This window comes from Hippocampus zosterae, chromosome 1 (genome assembly GCF_025434085.1).
Source record: "Hippocampus zosterae strain Florida chromosome 1, ASM2543408v3, whole genome shotgun sequence".
Lineage (NCBI taxonomy): Eukaryota > Metazoa > Chordata > Actinopteri > Syngnathiformes > Syngnathidae > Hippocampus > Hippocampus zosterae.
In genome coordinates, this window is record NC_067451.1 from 34,502,481 (window position 1) to 34,525,119 (window position 22,639).

Genomic DNA, 22,639 nt, shown 5'->3' on the forward strand with positions numbered 1-22,639 from the left:
GCAGTCTAAACTGCACCGGTGCAGTTCACGTGTCAATTAGCAGCCGGGACTGTGTCAACGCAGCCGATGTGTCAATTAGCAGCCTGGACTGTGTCAACACAGTCGATGTGTCAATTAGCAGCCTGGACTTTGTCAACGCAGCCGGTGTGTCAATTAGAAGCCTGGACTGTGTCAACGCAGTTCACGTGTCAATCACGTGACGTAATGAGCCAGCACATGCATCGACACGTGGTTTGCCCTGTGAGCCCGGCGCATGTGTCAATGCATCGGTGTTGCTGGACCCATCACTACAAGGAATATAGTTGGTAATAATAGGAATAGACAATAGTAGATTTAACGACGCGTAATCACAATCACAAGGCTACACGGTAGTGATGGGTCCAGCGACACCGATGCATTGACACATGCGCCGGGCTCACAGAGCAAACCACGTGTCGATGCATGTGCTGGCTCATTACGTCACGTGATTGACACGTGAACTGCGTTGACACAGTCCAGGCTTCTAATTGACACACCGGCTGCGTTGACACAGTCCAGGCTGCTAATTGACACATCGACTGTGTTGACACAGTCCAGGCTGCTAATTGACACATCGGCTGCGTTGACACAGTCCAGGCTGCTAATTGACTGCACCGGTGCAGTTTAGACTGCATCGGCTGCTTGGCACAGTACAGGCTGCGCCACTTAGTCCAGGGGGCGTTGACTCAGTGCAGAGGGCGTTGACGCAGCAAAAGCCCGCCGCACAGTGTTTATAAGGAAGTCGTTTGGCGACACAAAGCCACCTGCCGAAACAAGCCAGACCTTACTCACGCTCGCTTGTCGAAGTTCGTGTCAGTACAGACTTCGTGTTCGTGCCTTGCCGATTATGGAGCAGAGACGCAAATCATCCGCCGTGTGGGACCATTTTGATGTCCTGGAGAATAAGGTATTATTTATTTATTTATTCAAATCGCCTTCTGTGGCCGAGAGCCTCTCGGCGAGAGGCACTCGCCGAGTGCCTCTCAGATTATTGACATGTGTTGTACCATTCTAATCCGAATACATTTCAAGGTAACTCTTAGTTACTTCTTATTCACATTTCATTACAGGTGAAATGTCGAATTTGCCAAGTCGAATTGTCATACACCAACAGAAGCACCTCCACCATGCTGAGGCATTATCGGGCCAAGCATGAGAATGAAGTTCGCGATACACCCAGTATTACGCCAGGTATACAAACGTTCACTCATCTTTTCACGGTTGCTATGTTGATGATTTAATTGACAATCAGTAATTATTATTGGTTGACTCTCCCCTCCATGTTTGACAATCAAGGTTCCAGGAAGCGGCTGTACTGGAAGGACCAACACACTTCTTTCCCAAACCTCTCCCACCTCGCAAAGGAGTTCCTTTTGTACGCCAGCCTCATCCGTCCCTTGTGAGCGTGTGTTCTCCACAGCAGGAGAATTCGCTTGTAAAAGACGCAACAGGCTGAAGTTTAAAACATTGGAGCATCTTATTTTTCTCAATAAAAATTTGTGAAATAAAAGCCCACAAGCATCCTCATTCAAATGATCTTCACATTATTTGAACACATTGAATGTTGCAAAATGAATGCATGGATGTGAATGATATTGTATACACTTCATCATCAAATCGATGAATGACCTTATGAAAATGTTTTGGAACAGTTGTAGATGCAAAACTGTGCTGGCAGCTACATAATAGATAATAAAAGAAAAATATCCCAAACCATGGGGATCCTCCCAAAAACTAAGGATTTGCTGAATAAGAGATCCTTGTACACCTTATACTTTTATTACTTCCATATTTGACCTATTGTGTGGGAATATGGGGAAATGCCAGTAAAACACCGTTTTAAAACTACAATACAAAGCAATCGGAACAATCACTGGCTCCAAATGGACGGAACCCACAAATCCACTGTTTATCAAATTAAACAAATCTCATGACCTGAATGACTTCAAAATCGCCCAATTAATGTACAAAGCAATAACCTTTGCCAAAAGATCCAGAAGCTTTTTAAAATTCGAGAAAGTTGTCATAATTTAGGGGGTACTAATCTATACAAAAAAATCCAAAACACGAACGAACATCACACAAAGGAGTGTATGTGTAATAGGTGTAAATCTGTGGAATGATTCTGAAACGGACCAGTAAAATGAGGAACTCTCTTGCTGAGATTAAAAATGAATTCGAGAGTAGTACAAGACAACTACACAAATCAGAATTAAGCTGATAAATTTGATACACTCATGAAATATAGCAATACATCAGAAATACATTGATGAGATTATTTAATATCTTAATGAAATGTAGCATCCATTATGAATATGAGAAAATCGACATATACATGTGCTCTAAAGAGTATGTACTGTATATACAAACCTAATGTTGTAAAAATGTATTAGTACAGCATTCATTCATTCATTCATTCATTCATTAGTACAGCATACATAATGGTAAAAGCATTTGTTGATATTTAGACTTTCTTTCCTATTTAGAACAATGATCAATTCATATATAAGAAGGGGTAGGACTCGGGGTAGGTTTTTTGCTTCTTTCTACTCCTTTGAACACATATTTGTGATGATTACTATTTTCTTTTCCTTTTTTTATATCTTACCTTCACCTTTTGCCAATTTATTACCGAATTGTATATTTTATATGTTCAATATACAAAACAATTAGTCAGTTCAGTCTGTTAAGTGGGTTGGCTGCAGGGATCTTGTAGGTCCAGCAGGTGGCAGTGGTCAGTGACACAGTATCAGCACAGTATCAACACAGTGTGTCAGTGTGTCGACACGCCTCATGAGGCCTCATGGACCCATCACTACTACACGGCAATGAATAGAATAGGGCAATAATCGAGAGAATTGGCACGGCGTTGAATACTCCGGCAGTAAGTCAACTGCCCGAGCACAAAGATAAAGCCTGTGTAATTAGTCCTTGATGGGTGACAGGTGTGTCGGCGGTAGGCAGGAAAAGCCTGCCCCCTGCTGGCAAACACGGGACGTGACACTTTGAGGGTTTAACATTGTTCCAACAGGTAAGTTACATTAATGTTTTTTTTTCCAAGGTTGGGTTAGGTTTCAATTCTGACTGAGCTAAAAATGTAAGAAAACAAAATATAATAAAAATGAAACTGAGAGCAATCTGACATCCAGTTTCATGAATGGAAATGGTTTGCGGTTAACACCCTAACATTATGTGTAATGGATGCTACCTAGTTGATGGGGAAATCCCATTTTCACGCTCCCACGTTTAAGTATGAACGCTGGTCGCTCACAAACCCAAATTGACCTCAATCTTCATTACTCACTATGGGTACCATGCCTAGTTTTACTGTTAATATCGTGTAAATGCTTGCTATTTCCCCTACAGAGTGTCACATCATGTTAAAGCAATAAGCAGTTTGCAGGCAATGCCACCCTAAACCACAGCTAACGTGCTAATTTAACAGAAAATAATCACATTGAGATAATGAAACCTGGGCAACAGGTTCCCTTGTGATGAGTTCTCTGATTCACAGATTTGACGTAGGGATTTGGTATCTCGCCTCGGCTTTCCTCCGTGGTGTTTGCAGATTCTCTGGTGGGTGTATGGGTTTTCTCCAGGTATTCTGAGTTACTACTACATTCGTACAAAAATCCATGTTAAGTTCGATCGAGCCGACACAGAGTACCACAGGAGTCTGTCTATACCAGCTGTCTTCGGGAAGTAGGCAGGGGATACCCTGAATCGGTTGCCAGGCAATTGCTGGGCACACAGGGACGAACAACCATCCATGCTCACACTCGCACCTAGGGGCAATTTAGAAAAGCAGTTTTAAACATACGGGCCGCGGTCCGGAACCTGCCCCCGACGAGGTTCGATCAGGCCAGCAGAATAATTTAAAAGTGAAAAAATGCATACAAGACACAGATTTACTATTTTTAATAAGGTGCAAATCATGGATTATTCGCTATGGACACACTGTTTTCTCCTTAGTTTGTAAAGTGTAGGCAGGGATTATATTTAGATTTTACATGCAAATGTGTAAATGGTTTAAAAATTCATCTCTTTATAAATCTTGTTTAATCTTAAAATACATTACAATATTTTTCAATACTGATTACTTGTTAAAGCTCTGTGCTAGTGATGGGTCCAACGACACTGATGCGTCAACGCATGCGTCGGGCTCACAGAGCAATCCACGTGTCGGTGCGTGTGCTGTTTCATTACATCAGGTGACCGACATGTGAACTGCATGACATGCAATCTGGACTCAGTCCAGACTGCGTCGACACAGTCGACACAGTACAGGCTGTTTGACACAATCCAGGCGGCGTCGACTCAGTCCAGGGGGCGTCGAAGGAGCAAAAGCCCGCCACACAGTGTTTATAAGGAAGTGCGTCTGGCTACTCGATGCCGCCTGCCGAAACAAGCCAGACCTCACCCTCGCTCGAATAAAAATATATACGGTATTTGGGCAAAAAGGAAAACACACCGATTATCAGAAAAACTTGTTCGTCTGACTTCGAGTGTCGTGTTGGCTGTCATATAATAGGCTATTATTGTATGAGAAGTGCTTTATGAAAGTTTGTACTGTATGTCATACTCCAGTTGATTGACAGGTCCCGCCTACAAGGGGGAGTTCCAGTAAGTGACTGCGAGTGTGCACACTGCATGTTTGACGACATGCCACGTTGTTATTAAAAGTCAGATAAAACATAAACCTTGTCTGCAGACCATCATTACATCGGCCAGGCTAGCTTAGTTGTTGTCGTAGTTCAAAGCTTCTTTAATGTGTGTCGTGGGTTGCGTCGGCGCCGTGAGTGCGTACTCGCGCTCACGTGCGCACAGCAATGAGCAGCGGACTATCGACTGCTGAGACGTGCGTCACTCGAGTGACGTAGCTACAGTACGTGCATATTATGAAGCAGCTTCCGGACAAACGCAAATTGTCTGCCGTGTAGAGCCATTTTTGATCTCCTTTTGGAGAATAATGCATTTATTCAAATCTCCTTGTCTCACCAAGTGCCTCTTTAATTTTTGACATGTCTTATTCCATTGCGTGTGTGTTCTCTACAGCAGGGGAAATAGCATGCAAGAAACGCAACTGACTGAAATTTAAAACACTGGACAAAGCCTACAAGCATCCTCATTCACATGATTTTCACATTATTGAAACACATTGAAAGATACAATATGAATGCATGGATGTGAATGATATTGTATACACTTCATCATCAAATTAGTCAGTTAAATCTGTCAAGTGGGTTGGCTGCAGGGATTTAGAAGGTCCAGCAGGTGGCAGTGGTCAGCGACACACTATCAGCACAGTATCAACACAGTGTGTCGGTGTGTCGACATGCCTCATGGCACAAAGTTTGTGCCTTTGGACAATCAGTGGGATCTGTTAGGGAGGGGGCAGCCAGGCAGCCTCCTCAGCCAGGGCGCTCTGCACCTCACACCTGAGACTCATCAGCTCATCACCCACCCGTTGCTAATCTGCTCGTTTGAACTGGTATAAATTGACTCACAAACCATTCCTCAGTGCAAGTTTGTGCCGTCACCACATCAGTGAGCTCTGTTGGCATCACCTGCAGTTTCTTGTTCCATGTGTGGACATTACCTCGTGGATTCCTCGTTCTCCCCCCTGAGCGTTTCCGTTTAAGTAAGTCCCAGTTTTCTCCCTGAGTGAGGGTTTTGTTTCCTGTGGACATTTTCCCTGTGGCTTCTACGTGCTTCTTCCTGAGTGACTTTGCTAAGACTCTTCAATAAACTACGCCAAGAGTTGGCTTCAACTACTGTATACCTGCCTGCTGTCATGCTATTTGGGGTCATATCCAAACCCTAACAGGATCAGTTGCAATCCATATATGTGAATGAAAAGTAAATCGCACATTTGTCGAAGGAAATCTAAGGTGTTTCATGACATGTTTTGTAACATTTTCCTAATGTTCTTGTGCTTCACTATACCAAAAGAAAAATAAAGACATGATATTTTGGTTATTTATAGCAGAATGTGATATAATTTAAATGGTCCGGCCCACTTGACATCTACCGATGCCCAAAATATGAAATGAGTTTGATACCCCTGATTCAGAGTGTTCCATTAAACTGCCATGTGTGTTTTTGGAATGTTGGGGGAAACCAGAGTACCCGTAGAAAACCCACACAAGCACGGAGAGAACCCTGCACCTCTGAGCAGTGAGGTCGACATGCTAACCACTGGTCCACCGGGCTGCATTAATATCTCTATTTTTCTTTTATTTCTGATAATGACAGTCAAATCGGCAGGGACGTCGCCCGGGTCAACAAGATCCAAGCCAGGATTTGGGGAACCAGGATGGACTAGGGGAGGACGAGCAAATCATTGATCATGGATCTATTTATATATAGAGATATATACATATGCCATATGTAGACAGCAGCTGTCTGATTGCAATTGTAATGTGATCTTTTAGGTGTTATTTTATGCCCTTTTATATTGACTTTGACATATAGTGTGTTCTCTTATAAAAAGAACGACACATTCTTTCCTCAAACCCGTTGTTGTTCAAGAATTCATCTTGTAAACATGTATTTTATCATTGAATATATTACTTCGACATATTCACATATGCTGTTCATAATTATAAATATTTATGCTAACTATTGTTAGGAAGTGCACACGCACGATCTACTGGTAGCGCTGACGGAATTGAGTTTCCCTCTATCCATTGCCGACCCCTGATTTGGAGCGAAGCAACAGGCTGTGTAGTCCTCCTACTCGAGTCGGTTTGTGACCTGCCATCCTTTACTCCTGGACAGGGAAGGACGCGTGTGGTAAATGACGCACATTTAAAAATTGTTTTAGAAACGGGTAACACGATTAAAATGTGTATAATACTGTAAGGTTTCACGACTGAACCCTCACTAGTCATTTTCGACACCGAAAATGCCATTCTTCATCAATTCGTCCGTGTAGCGTTTTTAATTCAAACGGACCTAATGGAGGGTATGACTGATAAACTAAAAGAATATTGTTCCGTAAGCGTCGAGGTAAGTCATGAAATGTTTATTTATTGTGCGATGTTGGATAGAATCGTCTCAACGGCTACGTCATGCTAACGGTGATTGCTAATCGATTAGCTGCGTCATATTCGCGTTACCCTGGGATTAAAACTGCTCCGGTACTTTTGTGATACAAGAGTATTATAGCCCACCATGAACATACCTGTTACTTGCGTTAACTGTTCCTAAAAGTATAAAACATGCAAAGGCTAGCAAAGAGTACTTAAATACATCAGCAATTCACAAACATTACCTTTAATTGTCACGTGCGAAACAGGTTTGGCTAATTGTCTGGTTCTTTGGGGTTTGTGTTTATTATTGGATATTTTTAGGGGGACTGGACTTTCAGAATGTTTGCTGCTGGACAGCCGTTTCCTGGTCCACAACGAGAAGGTCAAGGAGCCACCTTCTCCCACAAGGCCAAATCAAGCAAACCAAATGCTCAATTCTGTAAAGACGGTAAGTAAATCCAGGAGAGCGCCACAAAATGTCTCGATGTATCCTAAAATTTGTATTTCAAAAACTTTGTGTGACCTTTGTTGCTTTTACCAAACATCCTAAGGCGTTGGGGTGAAAGAGCTTATTGACAGGTACCGAAGCAGTCGAACCCATGCTGTGACTTTGCTGCATCAACTGGCCCAGACTTTGCAGTTCCACCTGGAAATCAAGGAGACAGTGACGACCGGTAAAATAGACTGTAGGATTTGTTTTTTTTTTTTGTCATACAGCCCAACCGTGTTACTTGAAAGTATGGAAAAATGTGTTACTTGTGACTCAAACTTTGTTATCCATTCTGCCTCCTCAGCCAACGTAAATGGATTTTTTTTTGCCTTTTGCGTGCTGGTTGATGGTGTCAAGTACGAGACCGGCATGGGGACGACAAAGAAGGTGGCTCGTCTGAGAGCGGCTGAATTGGCTCTTCAGGACCTGCTGCCCAGATTGGAGAAAGAGAAAGCTGACCTCTCCAAAGTGTCAGGTCAGGCCAGTCAAAAAAAGGGTATGTGTGTATGTACAGTGTGTGTGTGTGTATATATATATATATATATATATATATATATATATATATATATATATATATAAAACCGGATATTATACAAGAATAGTGTTATTTGTAAGACAACAGGTATTTCTCACTTTAATATTGAGCATCAGTTTTTGCAGCCATTTTGAAATGCAGATTGAAGTTTTATAAACATTTCATTATTTACATTTTTTTAAACTTTTATTTTGGTATTTTGATATATTCCAAGGAGGGCACAGGAGCAGGGTGTAAGTTGACTTGGGTCAGACACAGTTAAGATGCCATCAAAAAGAAAAAAAGATTTTAAAATTAAAAGAGAAAACATAATAGGTTATGTGGCAAAATGTAAACAAATCCAGTGAATTATTTAGTTCTTGAGACCAATTATTTTCTTGCAGGAAATGCTCAAAATATACCATATTATGTCTTAAACTGCTTGGTGTCTGGGGCCCCGTGGGCCCTGCGCCGTCCGGCTTATACAGGGGCGCTTTGCCCCCCAGACCCCTCCTTAACTTTCCTCGGATTTTCACTTCCTCATTTCACAGCCCTGTCTATTTGTTTTTTCTTCAGCTTTCCCACCATTTCTACCAGCTATTAAGGAGTCCTTCCAATCAGATATCCAAGACCACATGCCCATTTGTGGTATTCCATCCATTTTATGTGCCACTTCAGTTTTTTTCCTCTGGCATTGATTAGAACATTACATTTTGTTCGATACACAAGTTCCTCACACTTTGATTCATGTTACCTGACAGAGAGGAGGACTCCCACTAACCTCCAGATACTAAATGCCATCAAGGATCAACTCACCAAGTTGATGAATAGCCAACCGCGGTTCTCCGCCTACGCCGCTACCGTCGCGGCATTCGTCATTCAGACTTGTGAGTGCATTCTGTGGGTGTTTACATACCAAACTATTATGCAGATACAATTGAAGTTGAAGACTGTGCTGTTTAGATCATTGGTCTACATGTCAGGCATGTTTAATCATAATTGTGTTAGCAGAGTCCAATCAAATCCAAAAATATTGACTCGCGAGCAAACTATATTGGTATAAAAGAATTGGAATGAATTGGGGCATGGTTGCTATTACAGTTTAGGCCGCAATTTGAGGCTATTACAATACTCACGTATACAAATAAGTTAGTGATAGTACACTGGAATTTCTTCAAAGCCTTTTTAATTTTCTGTCTGTAGCCAGTGGCTGTGAGGTGGTAGCCATTGGCACTGGCAACTACAGCGTCACTGACACCATATCAACAAATGGACGTGTTGTGCACGACTCACATGCGGTGGTCACTGCAAGGAGATCCCTGATGAGATTCCTCTACCAGCACCTGCTGATGTTCTACAGCAAAACGGTACACCTGGTCCAGAAGTCAATCTTCCAGCACAATGAGAACGAAAGCAACCTCCTCAGCCTGAAGACTGGCATCGCGTTGCACCTCTACGTCAACCAAGTTCCTTCAGGCGCTGCTCAGATGCCCTCCAAAATGTCAGTAGTCACTGAATAATAGTGGTTGTGAATAGAAATTAATACACGTGTTGTACTTTGATTTATTTGCAGGTCTCTGAACCCTGGCTCCATATCTACATGGCAGATGAGCAATGAGATGGGACTGCACGTTTCAGTGGAGGGCAAGGTCTTGTTCTGTTCCTCTGAGGAAATTAATATATTGTAAACTCAGAGATTCAAACATACATGGGCCCGTCCCATATGGCTACTGACACGCTTCCTTTTTCAGGTGTTCTCGGTTTTCTCCACTGCCCTCAAGCACTCCAGCACCAAAGTGTTCAGCGTATCGCCCATGGACAAGATCACTCAGTGGCAAGTGTTGGGCTACCAGGGAGCCTTGCTGAGCCACTTTATCGAACCAGTCTATGTCCAGAGCATCCTCGTAGGCAAGTGGACACTTCATTTGATTGTTCTACTTATATTGTCATCATGACATTTCACGGACCCCTCCAGGTGACCCGGCTGCTGGGGACATCCGTGGTATGGAGATGACGTTGAACCGCCGCACGGAAGGCATCACTGCGCAGCTGCCATTGTTCTACTGCATGATGAGGCCTCACATCAGCACAGTCTCCGCTGTGGCCAGCAGCAGTGCTGACAATGGCCTGGTGACCTGTTGTCTCAACTGGAGTGAAGGCGACTGCTCCATCGAGTTGGTGGACGGTCTGACTGGCAGGACTACAGTCGAGTAAGCAGGATCTCATCTTTTTTTTTTCTTTAAAAAATCTTTTGTCATTGTGGAACAGGGCTGGGCAACTGTTGATCATACTCTGAATGGCTACTTAATTTAATTCACCTCCTCTACCCGCCACCAAACAAATAAGAATCATCACCAAATTTTCAAAGACATTTGTTTAGGTGTTTTTTTTTAAATAAATTTTGCAATTTTCTCCATTCTTAAACAATAAAGTTTTTATCTTTTAAATCCCCAACAATTCGTCAGAGAAACACGAAACTTTGAGTACCGTATTTTCACGACTATTCGACGCATCGTACTAATGCCCGCAGTCTCATTAATGCGTGACATTTCTGTATTTTACACATACACAGGACACATCGTACGAATGGCCGCAGTTTTACAGTGGTAAAACATACGCCAGCTTAAACATACGGCATGCATGCGCGCACTCTAACACGTTAGCTTGAAGCATACGGTAGCATGCCAAGACATACAGATAAGCTAAAAACACGTTTTTAAAAAGGCAACGAAAGCAGAACTGAGTTCGGGTGTATTTTATTTAGCCATCGTACAATGTTCTCACCTTTTTTGATCAATCATCACCCAGAAATCCATCAAAGTCCTCATCCTCTGTATAAGAAGCAGAGGACTGCACATCCCAGTTGTCATTGAATGCATCACATGCTAGTGTGAGTTGCTACGCATTGCCGAGCGGAAAGAAGGAGTAGCAACAGCAAAGTCAACATTTCTCTCGTGTGAAGCTTTCCCACATTTGAAAGTAAAGAACAGAGCGAAACATGGTGGCAGCGCGTGTGTGTGTAGAAAGAATTGAACAATTGTGCAAGTACCGTAATCCATCAAAAACGCCGCGTTCCCTCTCGTTGTTGCGTATTGTGGCGTAACTCGCCAAGCGCTGCCTCTCACTCTTTGTAAAGTTGTGTTTGCCACCGATCATCCATTGTTCCCATGCCGTTTGCAACTTTACTTTGAACGCCCGGTTGATGCCAATGTCCAGCGGTTGGAGTTCTTTAGTCAAGCCTCCGGGAATAACGGCAAGCTCAGAGTTCATTTGCTTGACTTGTTTTTTTCACCGCTGCTGTGAGATGGGCACGCATGCCAAAAGCATAACCGGTGGCTTTAAGTTTGAACTGAGCTTCGTTGGCGTGTCTTTTTGTCGAATTTATTTTCAGGGGTTCTTAGAAACCAAAACCGGAGTTGTTTTGCAACAATGCACATTGCCACACTCTATACAAGTGTTGGTACTGGCTTGAGGCGTCCACTTACACGCCCACCCTTCACCATTGGTGGACTAGCTTGCCTGTCCTCTCCCCCCCCCCCCCCCTCTCTCTCTCTCCCTCTCCATATATGTATATATACACGCCCACCCTTCCCTGATTGGCCGACTTCTCTCCCGCATGCCTGGCCACAGTCACTTCCGCCTTTTCTCTATATAAACAGCGTGTTGGCTGTCAGTCAGGCTTTGGAACTCAGCGCATATAAAGGACGCTCCGCACCATAAGGCGTCCTGTCCATTTTGGAGAAAATTTAAGACTTTTAATGGCGCCTTATAGTCGTGAAAATACGGTATGTATTTTCCATGATAAAATGGGGGGGGGGGGGGATGGTAAAGGGAAAGAAATTCCAGAAGTGCAAAAATCAGAAAAAAATATTCAGGAAAAATACCTGAGAATATGTAAACGTGTGCGTGGTGAACTTGAATATGTAGAAGTAGACTGAAGCTTTAAGTTGTAATATCACCCACTACCACTTGATAGCAAACATTTCCTCGTCACGCTTCCACTTGGTTCTTATACTGTGTATACTGTCTGTGCCACAAGTACATGCATTGAGGAAAGTATTCTGAAAAGTTAAACATATTAAGAGCTTGTGTTTTGCATGCATGCACGTATTTAGTCCAGATTTAAAATACAGTAATCCCTTCCTAGAAAGCGATTCACCTTTCGCTGCTTCGCTGTTTCACAGATTTTTTTATGCAGTTTTTTAAAATGCTTTTATACAGTGAATTGTGTTCTGCATCCTGATTGTCTAAGGCACTGACTGACGTGAACCATCTCCGCACCTCGTCTCTGTACAGCTTGCCAAATTTACCTTAGCAAATTTTTGGTATTTGATTTCATTGTATCAGTGGCAGATGCTGGTCTGTCAACTAGGGGCAGCTCAGTTTCGGCCTACATCATGTGTCTGTTTATTTATACACACATTCTACTCTCCGTTCCTGTTAAAAAAAATTAAAAGCATCCCTACACCATAAGATCGGTTCATCTTGCTGTCAATCAAAAAGAGATTTAGCATCAGACAGATAAGCCAATCATCATGCAGAAAGCTGAGCTTCCAGGCCAGCCTATAAACGCCCACTGTCCATAGACTCCCAGAGACGCTGAGCGTCCAATGGGCGGGACAAAACCAGCATTTATCCAATGACTCGTCTCGTTTCAATGCATTGGGACAACGGGCTCTAAACTCTCGAGACGCCCAGCTTCCGAGCGGTCGACGCTCAGCGTCCACACAGTTTAAAGCACAGTGAAGCTGCAGGAATGAATGAGAAGAGAGTCGCGTCGTAACTAGTAATAAGAAGCTGATTCGGAAGAAAAGTTGAGCGCATTGTAGCGCATATTTAGTCAATGACATGTCCACACAATTGTACATACAGCACATTTGAAATTTCTTCCCTCACATTTTTTTTGCTTTTTTGAAATAAATCCTACTTCACGGATTTCACTTATCATGGGTTCTTTTTGGAATGTAACCTCCGCGATAAATGAGGGATTACTGTCGTATTTCTGTCATAGATCTGGTTCGGAAGTGCTTGGTCCTATGTGAAGTAGCACTGATGTAAAATTGTGACACTCTCCACCATTTTAGTTGCCCATCCATGTTCTAAAATAAGTGTGCAGACTTCTCTGTTGACCTGAAGACTATCACATTTACTGTCTTGTGTTCATCCATTTCCGATACTGCTTTTACTCATTTGGGCCATAGTTGAACTGGCCCAAATGTAGGTTGAAAACTGGCCAACATTTTCAACCGACATTGTAATATTTGTTCAATGAATTGGAATCATTTATTCCCAACAGTGCACATTATCTTCATGTTCATTCATGAACCGTTTCACTTGGGTGCACTGCTTCCAATATGTGATGAACATGCAGCAGATTGTTTATATGGAAACAATTTTTTTCCAGCTCAGAGGACAACCATCTTCACAAGGCAGCTTGTGCTCAACCTGAAAGATTTGCCTCTACAGGACTTGTGTGCTCCTTTTTTGCTAATCAGTGGTGTCTTAATATTTTGAATAGGTCTCCCTTCAAGAGTGGATCTGCTCTGGCGAGCCGTTTATGCAAGGCAGCGATGCTGCACCGCTTCAAGTTGGTGGCTAAAGAGGCCAATAGGCAGGACTTGCTTGCCACCATTTCATACAAAGAAGCCAAGGTAACCGTAACAGCCCTTCTCCTGTTGGCCCTCTTTCCATGATTTTATTATTTTTTTAAATGGTACAATGCCATCCATTAATTTCCTGTGCGGTGAACAGAAACCCACCCCAACTGACTTCAAATGAAAATTGTTTTAAAATTAGAACAATTTTCAATGTGAGCCAGCATCACTGAACAATTGTGTTCCACCTTGGTGCCTCTGCTGCGTTCTTCCTCACTTCAATATTCACTGTACCTTTCAATTTTTTTTTACTGAAGTAATTATTGTAGCATGACAATTATTATGTTTTTGTCAATGAAGACCATGGCAAAGTCATACCAGGAGGCAAAGAATTTGCTGAGGACGTACCTGATGCAGCAAGGCTTCGGTTCCTGGCCAGTCAAGCCCATGGTCAGTGGTAACTTCAACATCTAGATTTACAAACATAGTTGTAGAATATGAATGAAAAGTTGTTTGTTTTTTGTTGTTGAGGTCTTTCTATGGTCAAATATCTTGAAGTAAGGACGGAAAAATATACACAGAATACATTAGTACCAATTGTTCACAGTTTGTCTAATTGCAAAGTTGCTTCTTTAGGTTGTAAGATCAACACATTCACTTGGTCAAAGTTTCGGTGGTGGGGGCTTGGGTGGAATTAGTCTTTCTGTGTTTGTAATGGAAATAGCCTGTATCCTTTCATTTCATTTTTAAAGTTTTGAATTCTTCACATATGAGTAAGTGTGGGTTCTGTAAGCTGTAAGCCATAGGAAAATGCAGCATCCAAGCTGAACCATTTCAAATTGTTTCATGGCATTCCAAAATGTTGCACAGTTTGAAAAATAAAACAATACCAATTAAAAATATAGATACTAGAGCTGTCAAATGATTAAAATATTTAATCTAATTAAAAATGCAACTGTCATAATTCACTCAAATTCACAAAAAATTAATCGTGATTACTCACACATTTTTTTATTGTTTCTGAATTTCCTTCTACATTTTTTGTCCTATTTTTCCACATTTTAATGCTCTCATCAACATGGAATCATGAATCAGTTTTCTTTGTGCAAAATGCAAATGTTTACTGAAATAACAATTTCGATTTTCAATTTCAAATGAAAATTTTTCACGTGGAGCAGTTATTCACACATATTCTCTCACACAAAATTACTGTCCATCAACAACAGTGAAAAAAATATTTCGTCACACAACAGCTGCTTTACGTTGAGTCGGAGTCTAGCAGTCGTACTACAGGCGGACACCTTGTCGACCTCGGCTTGGAGTTGGGTGGCAGCGGCGTTCTTGTCTCGGCCCCGGCAGGCCAGTGCCAGGTCGTCGGCATAGGCGAGCACCGGCGTCTTCTCGTCGAAGCAGCCAAGAAGGTCGTTGATGAAAATGACGAAGAGGAGAGGCGAGAGGACTGAACCTTGCGGTAGTCCTTCCTGGAATGTGCGGCAGCGTCCCGTCGTGCCATTGATTCTCACGCGGGCGGTCCGGTTCGGCAGCCAGGCCGAGCACCACTCGATGACTCTAAGCGGTATGCCCAACTGGTGCATCTTCTTCGGGAAGCCATTTCTCCTCACGGTGTCGTACGCCTGGCTGTAGTCGAAAAAGGTTGCCACGGTGCGCTCTCTCGAAGTAGACTGGAAACCGTCGCTGACGAACTGAGACAGGCGCAGGCTGCCAGGGGCTCAAGAGTCCCCGTCCTTCTAGCCACCACGAAAGCCGATTGACAATCATACGTTCGAGAGTTTTACCGACTGTCGAGGTGAGGGCGATCGGTCGGTAGCTAGCCACTGACTGCGGATCCTTGCCCTTCTTCAGGATTGGGATTAGGACGGCGGTGCGCCAGGTCTGCGGGCACCAGCCTGTATGCCTGCTGTGGTTTAGGATGTTGAGCAGCCAACGCTCGCCAGTGGGGGGCAGGTGCCGTAGGAGGTCTGGTTCGACTTCATCCGGGCCCGCCGCCATGCCGGCTTTGAGTGATTTCACAGCTGCGAGTAGTTCTTCGCAGGTGAAGTCCTGTTCGAGGTCGTCCCGTGGGACACGTCGACGACGTTGAAGCTCCTTGCGAAGTTCACGCCGTACTTGCCGCGTCTCCCGGTCAGCCGGCTCGTGGCAGCGTACGCTTGCACGAACGCAGTTGCCAACGTGGCGAAGTGTGAGGTGACAGCCTTCACTCTGGACAGCGCTGAGGCGGGGTGGGAACCCCCAATCATCCTGACAGGCACCCGGCTGCGCTGCAACCCGTCACCCACCTTCCTCGGGGTGCAGTACGACAAACGGCTGACATTTGGCAACCAGGTGAAGAAAACGTGCCTGCAGATGAGCCAAAGACTCAACCTTCTTCGGGCGGTTGGTGGCACCACCTGGAGCTGGCACCTGCAGGACCTCCGAACAGTCTTTATTGCAATGCAACGAAGCCTGGCGGAATACGTCGCGCCAGCCAGGGTGCCGTGGCTCTCGCGGACGAATCTAGAGAAGCTGGAGCGTGCCCAACTCCAGGGAGCGCGGGCCATCACGCGACATCTCCAGACCACACCAATGGAGGCGGTTTTCCACGAGGCTGGCCTCCCCCCGTTAACATCACGTTACCGCACGGGTGCGCTGCTCTTGGCGGATCGTTGGCTCAGTCTGCCCCCTGATGACCCTCGAAGGACCCTGCTGCTGAGCCCGGTACGACAGCGCATGCGCCGGTCCGATTGGCGCGGCGAGGTCACATCGGGCCTGTCCTGGCTAGGACTTCTGGGTGAGCATGAGATGGGTGCTCCTAGACCTGCCCCTCCTCCCTGGGACCGCGCTCCGCCACCACTGGTGGCCATGACTGCTGTGACAAAGACTAACTCCACGGACGAACAGCTTGCTGTCTGGTTGCCATCGCTGTGGTTGGAGAAACGGACCTGGGGGTCTACACTGACGGGTCCACACGGGAAGGCGTCGAGGACGGTGGTGCTGGTTTGGTGGTACTGCGCGGCGATACAGTCTTTCACCGATGGCACGCGGCAACCGCTCGCCGGAGCAGTCCCTTCCAAGCTGAACTGGCGGCCATGGTGGAGGCTGTCACCTGGCTCGACACCAACCGGCACGAGTGGCTCTCGGCCAAGCTGATCTGCGACAGCTGGTCCCTGGTTGATGCTCTTGCAAACCCTGCCACGGCTGGGGATCCTATCCTCCGGCTAAGAGCGGGGTTTGCGGCCCTCGGCCAGCGGGTGCACCTCCTTTGGGTCCCTGGACACTGCAATCTCCCCGGTAATGACCTCGCGGACGATAAGGCCAAGCTGGGTTCTGAGATACAGCAGCCCAATGCCTGCCCGGGTGCCTCCACCAGAGCCGCGGTCATCCGGCGCGATGGCCGCCCCCCGGGGCTCTCACATCCCCGACTACGCGCCGTCCACACGGCGCCTCTCAAACTTGACGCCGAACCTCATCCGTTTCCGCAGCGGCCACCGCCCCCTGCTCCGCCACTGGCTACACCGGATCGGTAGGGCAGAGGATGCGACCTGCCGGTTGTGCACGGAGGACGACGAGACGTCTGAGCACCTCTGGCTCCGGTGCTCGGCCTTCCTGGCCGAACGCCAGCGCTACGGACTCGGCCAGACTCTCGATGAACTCGCACGTCTCCCACGGGCATCGCTGGCGCTTCTGCGGACTATCCTCAGGCGCTTGCGGTGATACAGCAACAGCTGCTTTAACAGCTCTTTTTATGGAATCAAAACAGAGCAATATAACATTATAAAGTGCACATCTAAGGTAAACTAGTACTCAGCCTATAGTGGATTTAAGCCATGGTTGCATACTTCGTTTTTCTCAAGTTTGCTTTGAACACAGCAGTCCGGCTATGTTGATTCTGTTGGTCCTTCTTGCGCGGAAGTCTCTCTACGTTTTTGTGTAGACATTATTTCGGATGACTACACTTGTTTCGATGACAACACTGGAGACGTTTTGTTTTCGCTAGGTCGTTACCACTGCACCGCTGAACTTCACCGTCACTGTCAGACGAAAACAGAAGTTCCACCCGCTTTATTTCTATGGACACGGAACACTGTGACCTTCCACACAAAATAGTTCCAAACAAGTAACAATCGCGTCAGGGGCATACATCGTATTCGACAGACTACCTGCTCTTTATTCACCAGAAGCTCATCATCAACCTAGTCTCTTATTTGTCTCCCGAAATGGTGTCTTCTTCCGCTTGGTGTACCTTAGCCTTCTCCACTACGTACAATCTCTGTACACAGCTTGTAATGGAGGCTCTCGCTGGCAATCCGTAGTGGAGTCGTTCAATGCAATGGGAATGATTTCAGCTTGAGTCCAACTGTGGATGTTGACGGGCTTGCATGCAGTAACCATACATTTAGCTATGGCTTCAGCAAATTTGTTCTTCGTCGTGTCATCCATTTTCTTCACTTTGAAATGATCCATAGCTGTCTGAGACGAGGGGGCAGGGTACTCGCATCAGCTGTGTGCTTGGCCGTTAAGTGGTCTTTCAGACCCAATGTGCTATGATCGCTCAGTTTATGACTGCAAAACATACAAGTGACTTTGGTCTTGTCAGTGGAACAATCTGGCAACTTTTTAAAAGTAAACTTTCCATTCATAAACTCTTTAAGTATCAGTTTTCGGTGTCTCGCGCTGCCGTGGCTGGCAAAACAAACGTGCGTGGACCTGTGCAGCGCTTGGTGTTTTGTTTCTGGTTTATAGAGCAACGCAACATCCGCGTTAATCTCGCGAGAAAAAAATGAATCCCGTTAAAATGTATTTAAATGAATGCCAATAAAAACGCATAAACTGACAGCTCTAATGGATACAAATCAGTTTCTTGTTTTTTTTAGCATAGAATTTTGCCATATCGCCCACTGCTCATGGTCCCATGTAGTGAATCTGATTTCTTGAATTTCAAGCAAGAGGCCTTAAAAAGTCAAATTTGGCTTCCTTCAATAGCACAGACACTGCCTGTCACTTGACCACTTAAGTCTGCGATTTGGTTTGTCTGTGTTATTGCTCAAGCATGCAGGAAACACGTTTCGGTTTCCTGTATGTGATTGTTAGTACGAGACATTATTGACTTTGATCAGGCTGGTCCTTAGAAATTTTTTTTTTAGTTTAGTTTAGTTTTTTCGCTGCCTGCAAGAGGAAATATGAAACTGCATGCCAGGATCAAGGTGCTTCCTTGTATGTAGAGGTCTAATTTTACGTACTTTCTGAATATTTTATAACAATTTCCTACAGGTGCTCCATCAATGTTATGTGTACAGTATGTATTTAGGATTGATTATCTCATTTTAAGTTGTGCTTTTGATGAAGTCTTCAAAACCACACTTTTTGTTTTATTAGTTCGTAAAAAATGTACACTGGAAAAAAAAACGATGTCTCAGAACTACTATTCATTGTTTTCCATTAATTTTCGGTGTTTCTGAAATTCTCAAAAATTACTTTGTCTGAAATTTTGAATGTTTGAAGGGCACTTCCGGTTCCCAGGTGTCGTAAAAATGTTTCTGGTGCAGGCCTCTATGAAAACAAGGTTGTGCTCATTTGTGTTCTCATGAGACTAGGCGCAGTATTTCATCACCAAGGTGCCAATTTACACGAGTGGATTCACGGGCGGATTTGTCCGTGTGGTGCATGTTGTGGAAACATCACCAAACAAGAAATTTATTTTCGCACTTATGCCAGTGATCAGAAGCTAACATTGATAATGCTGTTGGCTATCTATAATCTATCCTAACTCAGCAGCTCGATTTCCCTTTTATCTTTAATGTGTTAGTGTTTATGTATAGACCTGCCATCGCTTGAAAATAGTAGATCTTATGCCATCTTCGCTGCCAAGTCATGGCGGGTGTTACAATTGTGCCGTCAAATGCTTGCGTCTTGTCCGAGATATGAGCCGTCATTTGACAGTTTAGCAGTTGCGCAGTTGGGGAAGAATTCCCCCCGCCCCTAAAAGAAAAAAAGAGGCTTCAAGCTGTTTATCGCCATTCTTAGTTAAGTTAACTCATACTAAACATAAAACAAAGACAATTACACATTGGGTGTATAAACTACTGTATAGCTTTGACTTAGTAAAGTCTATTTTGTTAACATAATGTTAGAAAACAACGGGCTAACAAATAGCATCAGTGTCCTTGTGTAACTCTTCAAGTAACAGATATTTGAAAAAAAATGATGGAATAACACATGTAGACAGATAATATAACATTAATCAGATGTTTATTCTTTATCCTCTGTGAAGAACGACTCATTCTATACGTGTTACATAGTCCCCCCCACCCCCGCGCATTGGAGGGAACAAAACAATGTCCATCAAATTGTAGCCCAAAAATATGGCCTTTCAATTCTTAGCAATAATATTTTATAAAGAACAATATTGTCTGGTGATTTTATCTATTGATTCACTGTATTTATTTTAGTGGGGGAGGCTGGAGTAGGATTCCTAACATGTTCATGCATTTCAATGTGGAAACATTATTTGAGATGCAAGTGTTTTGCAATACCATTATGGTGATGAAATTGATAAAACGCACACCCATTTTCACAAATTGGTGGCTCAGAAGAGACGGTTGTTTAATTTCTGGAAGAAAATTATTTTTACACGATACTGTTAAAAAGTCAATTTTGCATAACATATCCATCCCATAGGATTCCTGGGCCCTCTACCCTCTACTAATTTCAGTTCAGCATAGAACTGCATTGATGCTGTCTTAGATCTTCAAGTTCAAGCCGCAATTTCACGAGTGTTAGGTTTGAATATTTGGCTTGCAAACGCCCGCTGCAGTAACTGTGGTGGGAGGGGTGCTACTCGAATGTTTGCAGACAAACAGGATGCGCATAATTTATTTATTTATTTATTTTGGGTTGCACAATGTAAACACATTAAAGCTTGTCCCTCAGAATTTGCAGCACTTACACCAAGATGCCATGCAAAAGGATTGATGTGATATTTTTGTTATAATCTGACTTTTTCCATCCCTGTGCAAATCATTCCTTGCAAATGTCATTTAGGAGATCTGAAGTCTGTCGTCATCGAGACTTGTAGGCCTACATAAGGCGACTCTGGGAATGTACCGAATCCCACAATGACTTGACATTGATGTCGCTATGACTGCACTTTCCATCTTCAGGTGGGTAGCCTGACGAGTGGATCTACTCTTTATGGCGACAGTGTTCCTCCTCCTACAGGAGCGACACGTCAGTACTTTCTCCCACATTGATTTCTTAGACACTTGTGTGTGTAGAAGGAATTCGTCTTTACACCTCTCTTTGATTTCAAATTCTTTCAAATCTTCATTCCAATAATTTCAACACAACTTATTTTGAGATTGCATTTATTAAGGTGTAGGTTCCAGTACACACAACCAACCCGAGTTTTAAATATCAATAAATACATAAATACGGCTCTTTTTACAGAAGTGTACATGCCACTTTCACATAGAATCAAGTCTGGTATGATCTCCCAAGTTGTAAAATTGACATCTACATGATACTTTAACCACGCCCCCCCCTGATGGCATTTTATTCCAGGGAGTGAAAAAGGCACTCTAGTTTCATCCTTGTTTTGAAATAAACAAGCAGTCATATCTTAATAGTACAGTTATATGACTATAAATAGAGTAGAAAAAAATCTATCAAATACAGTATGTCAGTCAAAATTTTGGAATCTCGTCAAGAAAATTGGCTGCTTTGTGACCGCTGGAGTCTATTCTCTGTGTCACTGTGCTTCCCGTCTACAGGGGTGGCCGTAGGTGACTTACAAGGAGGCCTCGTTGTTCAGAAGCTGAAGCAGCGACTCCATTTTGTCGAGAAAGTGGCTCAAAGGTGTTTCAGGCCAGCGCTTGCATGCACACTGACTGTAGTTAGTCAGTGGCTATCAAGAATGGGAAAACAAGCACATTTCAGCACCATTGTCGTTTTTATCACAGTGATAAACGCGCAGGGTAATACTCACATGACTGTCCTTCCACTCATCAATTGTTATGTTTAGGTACTCCACAGCATCGTCGATGTATTCGTAAGGGTCCTTGCACTCCTTTCGAATTTTTCCGTCGAGTTCTTTCAAACAGCAGTCCAGTGCGGTAGTCATGCAGAGTCTCTGCGTGTGCGTGTGTTGTAGAAAAGATGATTTTAAGCTTCCTTTTGGTGGTGAGGTGTCAACACTCGCCGTGCTCACTTCCTGTACTAGACGACCTCGAGTGCGGTGTAGACAAAAGCTCTGCTAAATTAGATGCTTTGATACAGGGGTAGAACCCAACGTGACCTTGTTATCACTCCCAGCATCACAGACAATGCACACATTCACATATGCTTGACATGACTTCATCATTCCCAAGAATCCAACATTACCTTTACATTTGTGGGAGCATAGAAAGCCGAGTTGGAAGGCTGTGTGGACAGAAATAAATGTCGTCATTAATAGGTCAGACTTGATCTGAAGAGCACACGGGTAACAAGACTCACACATTTGACGTGTTTGCGCATCAAGGGAATCTTGGAGTCACTCAAAGGCAGATAATTTGCCAGACAGTTTGCGGAGATGACGCAAATCCAAAAGAAAGTCATCAGGATGTTCTCCATGGTGGCCTTGAAGGATGCGTGGAGGCGAAAGGCAGTTGGGGTTGTGTCATGGGCCCCACTGGTTTGAGTTTAATTTATATAGCTGCAGGGCTGGAAAGGGTGGGCTGAATAGGTATCAGCCAAATGCATTCATTGTTTTTTTTTCTTTTTTTTTTGCTATAGTCTTGGGATTTTTTGTCATGAAACTTGTACAAGGAAAAAAATCCCCCATGTGGCCTCCCTCTTTCAATGTCTTGTGAAAGTAGGTTGGTTGTCCTTAGTTTGTGATGTACAAACTTTTTTCTTATTAATCACACACCACTTACTGAACAGGGAAAATGAGACTACAGCTGCAATAATGCAGAGGCGGAAAAAAAATCTAATTCTTGCAAGAATAAATTGG

The 22,639-nt window shown here is 44.0% G+C and overlaps 2 protein-coding genes across 2 annotated transcripts in view; one reads left to right on the forward strand and one right to left on the reverse strand.

Annotated features, from left to right (window-relative positions):
* Positions 1–22,125, reverse strand: part of fgf24 (fibroblast growth factor 24) — a 231,495-nt gene extending 209,370 nt beyond the window's left edge. Inside the window, exon 1 of the mRNA XM_052060755.1 lies at positions 22,107–22,125. The gene's annotated coding sequence lies outside the window, so the exon portion shown is untranslated. The remainder of the gene's footprint in view (positions 1–22,106) is intronic.
* adad1 (adenosine deaminase domain containing 1 (testis-specific)) lies at positions 6,590–14,554 on the forward strand. The gene is made up of 12 exons (XM_052059786.1): positions 6,590–6,813; positions 7,374–7,500; positions 7,604–7,726; positions 7,847–8,017; positions 8,633–8,704; positions 8,818–8,943; positions 9,260–9,557; positions 9,630–9,705; positions 9,808–9,964; positions 10,032–10,266; positions 13,575–13,707; positions 14,011–14,554. Exons 2-12 carry the CDS (start codon positions 7,392–7,394, stop codon positions 14,122–14,124), a joined length of 1,614 nt encoding a protein of 537 aa, XP_051915746.1. The 5' UTR covers positions 6,590–6,813; positions 7,374–7,391; the 3' UTR covers positions 14,125–14,554.
* Positions 22,126–22,639: the final 514 nt, after the last annotated feature.

Coding starts and splice junctions, on each gene's coding strand:
- adad1 (XM_052059786.1), top strand. CDS start 7,392: ATGTTTGCTGCTGGACAGCCGTTTCCTGGTCCACAACGAGAAGGTCAA. Junction 8,705..8,817: donor AGACCACATGCCCATTTGTG/GTATTCCATCCA, acceptor GTTACCTGACAG/AGAGGAGGACTCCCACTAAC. Junction 10,267..13,574: donor ACTGGCAGGACTACAGTCGA/GTAAGCAGGATC, acceptor TATTTTGAATAG/GTCTCCCTTCAAGAGTGGAT.